Source organism: Lissotriton helveticus, chromosome 1_1, assembly GCF_964261635.1.
Source record: "Lissotriton helveticus chromosome 1_1, aLisHel1.1, whole genome shotgun sequence".
NCBI classification, from domain to species: domain Eukaryota; kingdom Metazoa; phylum Chordata; class Amphibia; order Caudata; family Salamandridae; genus Lissotriton; species Lissotriton helveticus.
Window position 1 is genome coordinate 1,895,080,923 of NC_136057.1, and position 13,448 is coordinate 1,895,094,370.

Genomic DNA, 13,448 nt, shown 5'->3' on the forward strand with positions numbered 1-13,448 from the left:
GTCTGCGTAAATCACCTGTTGTGATGCAGGTATTTGGAGGTTTTATGCATGTTCCTTCCCAACCAATTTGTGATGCTAAAGTGGGATCTTACATTCTGTGTGTGTGCCCCTTTCGAGCAAATGCACAGCTGCTCATTGCGTTTTCAGACTCTCAAAACCGTCTTCCTCATACTGTTCACTTCACTTCAGTTCAGCGCATGAGTAAACTCCAGGTTCTTACAGTGCAGCACTCTCCTCTACTCTTTTCCCAGGCAAACTGCTGTTGAGGACCAGGGTGGCCTTTTGCCTGTAGTTGTGACACTTTTTTGACGTTCTTTACCCTGCCTCACCCTATCGAATGAGGCTCCATATGCTGCACCCCAAAAGAACCATAAGCTTTTACATAGAAGGAGCATAAGGCCATAAAGTGGACAAATGGCTTTTTGTGGCGTCTCCGGGGCAAAGATAGGTAAGGCGATGCAGAAAAGTACTCTGTCAAAGTGGATAGTCGTCTGCATTAAGATCTGCTGCAGATTTTCCAAGCAGCAGCATCTGGAAGGATTGGGGCCTATTCCACCAGGGCTTAGGCTGCTACCACTGTTAGCATATGGGAAGCCTGTTCTTGAAAAGTGCTAGGCCGCAACGTGGGCATCTGTGATCATGTTTGAAGCACTACTGCCTTGACATACACGTCTGACAGGAAGTGCATTTCACCAGTTTGGTCCTGCAGGGCTTTTTGATCTGAGCCCACCCCAAGACCTCCACCTTTGTATGTACTGCTTTGGTATCTAATCCTTAGTTTAGGAACCTATGGTTAGAAGTATACATTAGAAGAACAATTTCTGTACAACTGTAACATTCTTTTGTGAAAACTGCAGTAATGTTGAATATCCTCCAGAAAGTGTCACCGAAGAAAATTAGCTTGGTTTGACTCAGTTTCCATTGACCGTTTTGAGAACCTGAATGCTCCCTACCTCACACTGGTTCTGTACTGTCCTTTCATCATATGTCATGGGCAATAGGAAGAACTGCAATAATATAGCACCTAGTGCGAAGAAACTATGTACACTAGTGAGGTTTTATGTCCCTCCTAGAATACAGTTTTTGTTAGCTCCAGTTTTTATCTAAAACATTTTACTTGCATGTCAGTATATCATTTTCCTATCTAAAGTAAAACAAGCATTGGCAAAGCCAATAGGTCTTGCATTTGGGACCTTCTTAGTGTTTAGCCATGCAACAGTTGATGTTGTTGTACCAAGGATATTGTGCTGGATAACTAAACACTTATAAGGTCCCAAAGGAAAGACATATTGGCTATGCCAATGCTTGTTCTAACCTGGTGTGTGAACTTTTTGGGTGGTGTTTTCACGGTTTGATTTGTTGCACAAATACTTTACACATTGCCTCGAAGTTAAGCCTGACTGAGGGGGTGAGAACAGGTTAATTTGGGGTTTGCTTGTGCCTTACCCTGCCTAGGACTATGGTTGCTGCTTGGCAAGGGCTCACACCCCAGTCAACCAGTAACCCAAATTTTACCAATTTGTATTCGCCATGCACACATTTACACACATCATACAGAAAAATATGCAAATGTTCATGGACTATGTTGGCATCACAACAGTAATAGACTTCTATGCAATCACTAAAATTGATGAACACATTCAGGTACCTAGGCACACCTTCACACAAGTAGGGAACTATGCAAATAAAACTACATGTTAATTCATCCATGTATACTCAAAAATGAAAGAGGTGCCCATAGAGGCATTTACTACTCACTTAGGACACGCATGAGCCCCCACACAACTGCCAAGTGGCTACACTTCCTGCGTAATACCTTAAGCCCGTTCTGGGTTTTTGCTCAAAAACATTTCTAAAGCTACCATTTGTTTACACACACTTATAGCAGTGCAAGTAAAAAGGAAAGTTGCAGAATTCACGCTTTTTTTTATTTTTTAGCAAAAAGACAAAGCCAGCTAAAAGGTGTCAAAGTGTATGGGGAATTTCTGTAGTAGGGGACCTCTGTGTATAGTCATAATCTAGTGAATAGTCCCGCCCATGTGCGTGGACCCCGGAGCAATCAAAAATAATCTCTTAAGGTGTCGAAAAATGCAGAACTGCACAGACACGTAAGAGAATTTAAAGACAGATAATGCAGACTATATCCACAGGCTACACTGTCCAGTACTTCAACTAGAAATTCCACCAAAAATCCACAAACAGCAAAGCCTGTCCAGATTTCCCTTGCTTTAACAGCAAAAACCCCTCTGGAATGATAGAGAGGAAGACCTGGACAGACAAGCCCCATAGGCTGCCATTATGTGACTCAATACAGGATACTGTGCCTTTAAGAGAACCTTCCAGAACTTCACAGTATCCCAGAATGCACTGCAGGTCCCTTTTATTTTCGGTTCTTTTTTCCGGCTCCTGCAAGCAGGACCCTGGAGCATTGAGCTCTCCCTTTTTCAAGGGTTTATTGGTGATTTTTTCACTTTTTCAAAGTTATTTGAGTACTTTTCTTAAGTACTTTGGTGGTTTTTCTTCCTGTTTGTCTTTTGGTACACTCTTTGATTGTCAATATGCCTGCATTATTCGACAAATGTCCAGAGTGCTCCAGGAAGAAGGCCAAATCAGACCCACACGAGGTGTGTATCATCTGCCTTCCCTCTTCTCATGTCCCAGAGGAGTGTGACATTTGTCAGTGCTTTTCTGGCAGGACCCTGAGGGATAAAATGAAGATCAGACTTCAGGGCCTGGAGGACAGAAGGCTGAAGGCACAAGGTGGGTCTGGAGTGGCTTCCTTTGCCCATGCTGAGGCCTCTGGGGGGCTCCCGAGGGGCAGGAAGACCAGCAAACGTCCCCATTCTCCGTCTGCGTCGATTGCACCGACCACGACGTGGAGAGGGATGACTGCAGTCTGTTCCCCGTCTCCCCAGGGCTCTGGGTCGAAGCGACGTCGACGCTCGGCGTCTAGGGAACTGAACAGACCGCCGTCGAAGTCTCCGGTGACGATTTTGTTGTCGTCTTCGTCGGTGTCGTCGTCCAGTATTCTACGTCGAGAGGCCTGGCGTCGGCGCTCGCCGTCGAGGCGACACCACCGTTCGCCATCGGGGAAGAGGAGAAGGTCGTCGTCTAGGGGATCCTCGACGTCGAGACCACGGTCGGCGTCGAGACCACGGTCGGCGTCGAGACCACGGTCGGCGTCGAGACCACGGTCGGCGTCGAGACCACGGTCGCCGTCGAGGCACAGGTCGCCGTCTAGGCGAAGAAGGTCGCCGTCGAGGGATAGGCGCTCGCCGTCGAGGGATAGGCGCTCGCCGTCAAGGAGACGAGGCTCGACGTCGAGGGGCCGACGCTTGCCGTCCGGTCGCCGTTCTTCGACGTCGAGAAGGCGCAGAAGGAGTTCTGGCGCCAGGAGTCGCTCTGGCAGGCGTCAAGTGCCTTTGGGGGGGCTCTCCAAAGTCCCAGCCTTGCAGGGAGGGCGGGTCACCGGGCTCGGTGTATTCTGTTGTGTATACCCCTGCTAGGCCAAAGACAGTTACGCCTCCTCCTCCTCCTCCTCCATTACCGAGAGGACTTCCTCCGCGGGCTCCCACCCCGCCTCCACTTCCGCCACTTCCACCTCCTCCTCAACCTCGGCCTCAGCCTCAACCTCAACTTCAGTTGCCGGCTGACAACCCGCCTCCGATTCCTCCGAGGTCAGTCTCACTGCCACGGTATCCTACTCCTCCTAAGGGGACCCCCTCGGCCGAGGGCCCCAGCCAAGCCAAAGTCACCCGCCCCGGAGGAACCGGCAGGGCGACCGAAGCCAAGGAGGTCGCGATCCCGCTCCGGACGGAGGGGGAGATTGCGCAGTCGTCACAGATCCTCAACGAGGTCAAGACGGCGCCACAGGAGGCGCGGATCACGGTCCCGGACGGACTCTTCCAGAACCAGGTCCTACTCCCCGACCTTGTCGGACTCCCCGGGGACGAGAGTGTCTCCTGTGGATGACATCAGCACGTTCCAGGACGTTCTCCTGAGGGGTGCAGCAAAATTGGGAATCACGGTGACGGCTCCAACACCTATGACATCCATGATTTTTGAGACTCTTCACAAGAAGCATTTGTCTCGCCCTCTACTACCGCTCGTGCCAGGATTGGTAGAGCCGGCAGAGGAGCTGTTCCTCACGCCTGCAGTGACGAAAGCCGCTCCATCCCGTCTTCTTAAGAAGTACAGGGCCCCGGATTCCGACCCGGCTTTTCTGCGGATTGACCCTATCCCGGACTCCGTTATAGTGACGGCAGCCAGAAAACAACACTCCACCTCTCCGTCTTCTAACGTGCCTCCGGATAAGGAGAGCCGATGGATGGACTCAGTTGGCAGGAAGGCCTGTGGGACGGCATCTATGACCATAAAGGCCTCTAGCGATGCGGCCTTGCTGGGGCGGTATGATCGTGCCCTGTGGGAATCCCTCCAGCAGTTCACAGAACTCCTGCCACGAGATCAGGAGGATTTCCTGGAAATCCTGAAGGAAGGGATGCTGGTTTCGACCAGGTCATCAGCGCGGCTGCTGATGTCTCGCTTTTGGCGGCCCATGGGATCAACCAGCGGCGCCATGCTTGGCTCAGGCTCACATCACTCAAGCCGGAGGCCCAGCAGCGAGTGGCCAATCTGCTCTTCTCGGGGGAAACCCTGTTCGGCAAACATGCGGATGATGAGATGGCCCGCATGAAGGCGGAGGCCGAGACTGACGGCTGTGGGCTTGGAGAAGCCCAAAGAAAAGAAGGCCTACCGCCCGTTCCAGAGACGGTTCGGGGCACAGTGCAGAGGGCGAGGACAGGCTTCGGGACAGCAGCAGCAACAGCAGAAGTTCCTGAGGCCCTTCCAGAAGCGCCAGAAGGGTAGAGGAGGCCAACAGTCCTCTACAGCGAACAAATGCCCGGCTGGGTCTCGACCCTGAGCGGTTACGTCCCCTACTTACCCGCTCCGGTGGGGGGGGGGGAAGCCTTCAATTTTTTCTGGCAGAGTGGAGAAAAATTACTCGGGACAAGTGGGTGCTGAATATTGTTTGCAATGGATACAGTCTTCGGTTCACCAGCCCGCCTCCTTCAATTCCACCGGTCAGCTCGCAGTTTCAACTGCGGGAGCTCCAGGCGGGGGCCGATATCCTGTTAAGCAAAAGGGCGATAGACGTACCTCTGCCTCAGAGAGGAAGAGGTCTGTACTCCTGGTTCTTTCTAGTTCGCAAGAAGGACAATTCTGGACTTGCTATAGGCAAACAAGTGGGTTCGCAGAGAGAAGTTTTGCTTGCTGTCGTTGCATCAGATTTATCCTCAGCTGCAACAGGGAGACTGGCTGTGTGCTATAGGCCTACAGGATGCGTACTTCCATGTGCCCATTGCCCACAAACACAGGAAGTTCCTGCGATTCCAAGTCGGCGCCAATCATTATCAGTACTGCCATTCGGGCTGAAGTCTGCGCCCAGGACATTTTCGAAGTGCATGGCAGTAGTAGCTGTGCACCTGAGGAAGAACAAGGTGTTTGTCTACCCGTACCTGGACGATTGGTTGATCAAGGCCTCCTCCTTCTCGGAAATTGTAAACACAACAATGATGGACAGAATGTGGATCAATGTCACACATTCACCCCAGTCCAAAGATCTGGGCCCAAATCCATCGTTTTTCCACTCCACACCACCCTGGGTTAGACAATGGCGATATGCAAATCAGCGCTGACCCTGTGCCCCATGGGAACAGTCCAGTCCGAACTACAAAAGCCATGTCCTTCCCAGAACGGAAACAAGCATCCGAGGACCGGCCCGGTTTCGAGGTAACATCTCTCGTCAGCCCGGCTAGCTTGATTCCAGTGGTGTGGAGTGCCTGGGACTCACGTCTGAGCATCCCCAGTACACTTGGAGCGGTAATTGTAAACACAACAATGATGGACAGAATGTGGATCAATGTCACACATTCACCCCAGTCCAAAGATCTGGGCCCAAATCCATCGTTTTTCCACTCCACACCACCCTGGGTTAGACAATGGCGATATGCAAATCGGCGCTGACCCTGTGCCCCATGGCAACAGTCCAGTCCGAACTACAAAAGCTATGTCCTTCCCAGAACGGAAACAAGCATCCGAGGACCGGCCCGGTTTCGAGGTAACACCTCATCAGCCCGGCTAGCTTGATTCCAGTGGTGTGGAGTGCCTGGGACTCACGTCTGAGCATCCCCAGTACACTTAGAGCGGTAATTGTAAACACAACAATGATGGACAGAATGTGGATCAATGTCACACATTCACCCCAGTCCAAAGATCTGGGCCCAAATCCATCGTTTTTCCACTCCACACCACCCTGGGTTAGACAATGGCGATATGCAAATCGGCGCTGACCCTGTGCCCCATGGCAACAGTCCAGTCCGAACTACAAAAGCTATGTCCTTCCCAGAACGGAAACAAGCATCCGAGGACCGGCCCGGTTTCGAGGTAACACCTCATCAGTCCATCATTGTGGAGTGGAAAAACGATGGATTTGGGCCCAGATCTTTGGACTGGGGTGAATGTGTGACATTGATCCACATTCTGTCCATCACTGTTGTGTTTGCAATTACCGCTCTAAGTGTACTGGGGATGCTAAGACGTGAGTCCCAGGCACTCCACACCACTGGAATCAAGCTAGCCGGGCTGATGAGAGGTGTTACCTCGAAACCGGGCCGGTCCTCGGATGCTTGTTTCCGTTCTGGGAAGGACATGGCTTTTGTAGTTCGGACTGGACTGTTCTCATGGGGCACAGGGTCAGCGCTGATTTGCATATCGCCATTGTCTAACCCAGGGTGGTGTGGAGTGGAAAAACGATGGATTTGGGCCTAGATCTTTGGACTGGGGTGAATGTGTGACATTGATCCACATTCTGTCCATCACTGTTGTGTTTGCAATTACCGCTCTAAGTGTACTGGGGATGCTCAGACGTGAGTCCCAGGCACTCCACACCACTGGAATCAAGCTAGCCGGGCTGATGAGAGGTGTTACCTCGAAACCGGGCCGGTCCTCGGATGCTTGTTTCCGTTCTGGGAAGGACATGGCTTTTGTAGTTCGGACTGGACTGTTCCCATGGGGCACAGGGTCAGCGCTGATTTGCATATCGCCATTGTCTAACCCAGGGTGGTGTGGAGTGGAAAAACGATGGATTTGGGCCCAGATCTTTGGACTGGGGTGAATGTGTGACATTGATCCACATTCTGTCCATCACTGTTGTGTTTGCAATTACTCCTCCTTCTCGGAAGCTCAAGCGCACTTCCAGAAGACGTGCGTTCTCTTGAACAAGCTGGGTTGCACATCAACATGTCCAAGTCTGTCCCGACTCCGGTCCAGTGCATACAGTACTTGGGAGCCTCCATCAATACGCTGTCAGCAAGCGTGTCTCCTTCGGAGGAGCGACGATTATCACTCCTTCGGAAGGCTCAGGCTCTTATGACCGCTCCATCTACAACAGTGAGGACGGTGTCTTCTCTACTGGGGTCGATGGCCTCTTGTATCTTCCTCACGCCACACGCACGGCTGCTCATGAGACCATTGCAGGAGTGCTTGGAGGATCAGTGGGATCAGTGGAAAGGATCTTGGGACGACAAGATACGACTGTCTCTGCATGCTCTTCAGTCTCTGAAGTGGTGGTGTTCAGCGGAGAATCTCCTCAGAGGGGTTCCCTTCCACAAGGACATTCCCACGCAGACTATAGTGACGGATGCGTCGCTCCACGGCTGGGGGTGCACTCCGGAGACCTACAGATTCAAGGGACGTGGTCCCCGACGGAGTCCACGTACCACATCAATTTCCTGGGACTCAGAGCTGTGCACTTGGCACTGAAGGCCTTTCATCCGTCCTTCCGGACCAACTCTTTGCTTGTTCAAACGGACAATACGACCACAATATATTACCTCAAAAAGCGGGGGGGTTCGAGATCGCGCACTCTGTCGCAGGAGGCGCAGGCGATCTGGCACTGGCTTCTAGCCAGAGGACTGACGATAACTGCTACCCATCTACCAGGTGTCAGAATGTTCAGGCAGACGTGCTGAGCAGACTGATTCAGGAAAACCTCAAATGGGTCATAAACGACGAAGTACTAGGAGAAGTCTTCGCAAGGTGGGGGACTCCAGACGTAGATCTGTTCGCCACTGCCGAAAACAGCAAATGCCGAGACTTCGCCTCCAGGTACTACAAGCCGGGGATGCTGGGGAATGCGTTATGGATCAACTGCTCGAACAGCTTTCTGTACGCTTCTCCACCCATTCCCCTGAATCCGGCGGTGCTCATCAAACTGTCCCAGTCCAGGGCGCGGATGATCCTGATTGCCCCGGAATGGCCCAGACAGTGGTGGTTCACGGACCTGCTTCACCGGTCTCTCCTTCCTCACATACGGTTGCCGTGCAGGCCGGACCTTCTCACGAAGTTCGGGCGGCAGATGTTACACCCCAACCTCTCGTCTTTGAGTTTGGCAGCATGGCTCCTGAGATAGTGCAATTTTGCCATCTGAATCTACCAGAAGATTGCATGGACATACTGAAGGAGGCTAAGCGACCTTCCACTAGGACTTACAAGTGGAAGAGGTTTTGCATCTCGTGCAAGTCCAAGAACTACGACCCGACGACATGTAAGGAAGATGTCATCCTTCCATATCTTCTATATCTGGCGCAGTCTGGCCTTAATGTCCATTCCATTAAGGTTCATCTGGCTGCATTGACTGCCTACAGGAAATGCCCTTCACAGACTTCCTTCTGTCAGATCCCTGTGATCAAAGAATTTTTGGAAGGTTTGAAGAAAGTGTTCCCTCCTGTCCGGCTTCCTTCGCCTTCATGGGAATTGAATGTGGTGCTGTCCAGATTGATGAAGGAACCTTTTAAACCTATTCATAAGGCTTTGTTGCAGCACCTGTCCTGGAAGGCGGCGTTCCTCGTGGCCATTACATCGGCCCGCAGGGTGAGTAAAATTCAGGCGTTGTGTTGCCAAGAACCTTATACTGTATTTCATGCTGCTAAGGTTGTTATGCGTACTCACCCTAAATTTCTTCCTAAAGTTATATCTGACTTTCATGTTAACCAGGCCATAACTTTACCTACGTTTTTTCAGAATCCTTCCTCTCCAGCGGAACGGTCCCTGCATTCCCTGGATGTCAGGAGGGTGTTGAAATTTTAACTGGATAAAACCAAGGATATTCGTAGGTCAGACCAATTGTTCATCAATTATGGATCAGTCAGGACGGGTCTTGCTACCTCTAAACAGTCCATCTCTAGGTGGATTGTGTCCTGTATACAATTGTGTTACCAAAAAGCTGGTAAGACCTTAGGGTGTAAACCTAAGGCTCATTCCACCAGTGGCAAAGCTGCCACGACTGCTTTGCTCCGTAATGTTCCAATTACAGAGATCTGCAAGGCGGCCACTTTGAAGTCGGTCCATACCTTTGCTAAGCATTACTGCCTGGACACTGATGCCAGGGCAGACGCTCAGGTTGGGCAGGCTTCGCTGCGAAATCTGTTCGCACAATAGGGGTGTTATTTCTCTTTCTCCACCGCCGCTTTGGTGAGGGGATGGGCTTGCCATTCTATTCACTAGATTATGACTATACACAGAGATCCCCTACTACAGAAGGAGTAGTTTCTGTCCTGTAACTCCAGTTCTGTAGTAGGGGTATCTCTGTTATAGTCATAAGCGCCCGCCCTCCTCCCCAGTGGAGAGATATTCATGTAAGGAATGCTACAGGTCTGGCGTGTTACGCCTTCAAAAAGAACTGAAAGTAAAAGGGACCTGCAGTGCATTCTGGGATACTGTGAAGTTCTGGAAGGTTCTCTTAAATGCACAGTATCCTGTTTTGAGCCACATAATGGCAGCCTATCGGGCTTGTCTGTCCAGGTCTTCCTCTCTATCATTCCAGAGGGGTTTTTGCTGTTCAAGCAAGGGAAATCTGGACAGGCTTAGCTGTTTGTGGATTTTTGGTGGAATTTCTAGTTGAAGTACTGGACAGTGTAGCCTGTGGATATAGGCTGCATTATCTGTCTTTAAATTCTCTCTTAAGTGTCTGTACAGTTCTGCATTTTTTCGACACCTTAAGAGATTATTTTTGATTGCTTCGGGGTCCACGCACATGGGCGGGACTATTCACTAGATTATGACTATAACAGAGATACCCCTACTACAGAACTGGAGTTACAGGACAGAAACTACTCCTTATCAGCTATGCAGATGGGTTTTAATGCTGTGCAACGCATATTCAAGGTGACTGCCAGAGTGATGGTTCCTCTCGTGATGAAAGGGGATTTCTATTTTCCCCTTGACAGGGAACTCTGCATCCGGAAGTGTTTCCAAGGCAGCAACTCCCCAAAAGTCGATATGCACAAAGTGCAGACTGAGAATCCAGAGAAAGTGAATCGCGCCTGCCTGGGTGAATCAAACTCTCGGTGTGGGCGTCGATGGGCCGCAGCATCCGTGGTTTGCTGTCTAGACTAGCTGAAGTGAAAGTGCTCGTGGGCTGTGCGAGCGGATGAACAGTGAACGCTCTGCACCTCACATGCGACGGTGCTGCTACAGGGAGGCCGCTTCTCACGGCAAAAGGCCTCAAACACATTAGACTTTCTTGCTGAAGGCATCTTCAAAGGGCTGTAAGGGGTGCCCGCAAGCGATGCAGCTCTGGAAGGGAGGCAGATGGCGGCTGTGCGCGTGCACACGCGCGTAACTGCAAGCTTGAGGCCAGCAAAAGCGTCTGGTAGCAAGTTGAACACCCCACTACTAAATGTCTCGCAGCGCATGTGCAGGCAAGACCTAAACTGCTTCGGCATACTGTTAACTTGTCTAGCATGTATACTGATTTTGAGTTGGTTACCCCCCACCCTATATATGGGCATAATGGGCATTGTTACTGTGCATGCTTTGGGGATGTAAACGTCTAAAATGGCAATAAAGATATTTACAAAAACAAATTCTGTCCGATTATCCTGACCATGCAAGAGCCAAGTCCTCAATCCAAGTCTGATATTGAAAAAAGGTCGCTCATCAGTCCTAAACGGTAATAAGGGCTTCCTGATGGCCTTAGTCACATGCACATTTCCACATTATATAAAAACTTATCCCCGGCCCCCCTGAGGAGATATAAAACTTAATCTGTGATCTTCCACAGGTAGTGATTTGATTTAAAGTACTTATATTTAGAGTGAACCCAAATTGTTTTTTTTCTTTTCTTCAGCTGCCAAAGATCAGTTTTTGAAGGAAACTGAGGAGCTGAAGCAGAAGATCACTGCTATGGACCAGCAGAAGGAGGAGCTTGATGTGCGGATGAGTGCTCTAAAATCTCAGTATGAGGGACGCATCTGCCGCCTGGAAAGGGAGATGCGGGAGCAGCAAGAGAGGCATCATGAGCAGCGAGATGAGCCTCAAGAATCCACAAGCAAGGTACAGAGGGCTTGCTGTTTAGCATTTGCTAAATGGCAGGGCTTATTGTATTAAACATTTTAGAGGCGCCTGAGTGAGTTCTGAATAAGAGCCTCCTGCAATATGTGACTTATTGATTTTTTTCGATTGCATCTTTGTGATAAGTTGTTGGTTACTTCATGAACCTTCTTATTATCTACGTTAACATGCATGAAATCTTTTCATCATGAATGTAATTTTTAGCCTGACACCCATTTCTTAATTGAGTAAATGCTGTACTCCTAGGAGGCCTTCAAATGGGGAAACGTGCTTCTGAATGTATTTATCAGTTTACGTAGCCCTCATGGTCACATCAGGGCAAAAACATTGTTTATTGTATTTCTTCTTTTTAATTGGCATGTTGATTTATATCTTTTTTTTATCTAACGCTTCCTACAGTTAACATTAAATATTTAACACATGGTGATAAATGTACTCTAGATGCCTTTAATAGTTTATAAACTTTGTTCCAATAGGCTCAAGAGCAGCAACGCCAGATAACACTTAAGCCTACAGCAACTTCTGGTGAAAGGGGAACGTAAGTAACGCACATTTTGCATGACTGCATCAGAATTCTAGTTGCTGGTTAGTACAGGCTCTGGAAATAATTTAACAATCTTCCAGTGTTGGGAGGAAGCATGTCCGGTTTAGGTTTTCGTTCCATCAAGCGGTATTCTTCTCCTGTTGGTGGACCAAAGACCTCTGATCTCCATCTTCTTCCTGATAATACGTATCTCAGTATGTTCTAACAAAATTAGCAGTACTCTAGAACCACCAATGTGTAACTAAAGAGACCTGACTTCATTCACATCTCTCCTGTTATTCAAAGGTAGGGAAGTGGCTTTCCCCAAAAGTGTACTTTTTTGTGGACGCTAGCCTAGTGTAGAATAGTTAACTCTTAGTCAAAACTTAGGTGTGAACTATTCAGAGTTCTAAAGTGATGCACTTTACTACTATGATTAATGTGGAATTTGTTACATTAGGAAATCGAAGTATAAATCATTCCGCTGATAAACATGCCTTTTTTGTTTGCTGTGAATCCCTTAGGCAACGTATTCTGGATTGATGATGTGCTTTTGAGCGGGGATATATTTTAATAGACCGTTCTTTACTCATCTAGGGCTACTAGGTTTTCTTCCACTTCCTTACAATTCATTCATCAGCTGTATGATGAGGTGGAATTGCTCTATGGAACATCTGTGTTCAGTTAGTGATGGTGTGTCACTGAACGCTTGTCAACCCTCACCCAAGCAGTAAAACATTATTGAGGTTTTTTAACACTAATCCACTGGGTGACTTTAATGATACCGACTATTTGGTGGAACAGCCCTTTAACAATTATGGACTACGAGGATTAAGCACAACACAAGAAGCCTTTCCTAGCAATTGCAGGCTGAATCTATTAGTGATGGAGCCTCTAGTGAGGAATTGAGGAAGGTGGCTTGGAATTTCTTCTGGAAAAAATGCAGGGTCTACTGAGCACATCCTGCTAAAAGATGTGTTACGAGGAAGGTGCAGAGGATCCATGTGCGAGTCAGAACATGTCTGCATAGAGAGATGGGAACTATTGAGGAAGAAATGAGACTCGTGAGGGGTAGACTCAGGTTGCGAGACTGTAGAATATATGACCAGACTTAATGAAAGTAACCGTGCTATCAGACTTCTTTCCAAGTTAATGATGATAGAAACTGCATACAACCATGCTCATTTATTTATTTATACAGGATTTGTAATGCGCATGGCTGCCTCAGTGACAAGGCGTCCCAGCGCAGCCAGAAACCAGAAGAGAGACTGGGAGACTCAACAAGCGACAAATATCAGATAGTGGGGAACAACCATGTTTTAGGGATTTTGACCCCTGTGGAATACTCAATTACCGACACATTTGCAGCATAGTACAGAAACTTCACTGTAGCAGTAAAGGAAGTGACACAAGTAAATACTGACCTATTTAAGATGTACACCTTGTGAACAGATTTTCAGTGTTAGGCTAAGTAACTTGACACACTGATGGTGGTGCAAAAGCCGTTAAGGGC

General features: G+C 49.0%; 1 protein-coding gene across 4 annotated transcripts in view; it reads left to right on the forward strand.

The window, feature by feature from the left end:
- The window catches only part of TPR (translocated promoter region, nuclear basket protein), a 728,231-nt gene that overhangs the window by 381,723 nt on the left and 333,060 nt on the right, over positions 1-13,448 (forward strand). For all 4 annotated transcript variants that reach the window (XM_078642622.1, XM_078642637.1, XM_078642629.1 and 1 more), the window contains exons 34-35: positions 11,189-11,394; positions 11,889-11,950. In XM_078642622.1, the coding sequence (XP_078498748.1) occupies positions 11,189-11,394; positions 11,889-11,950 (268 nt within the window). The remainder of the gene's footprint in view (positions 1-11,188; positions 11,395-11,888; positions 11,951-13,448) is intronic.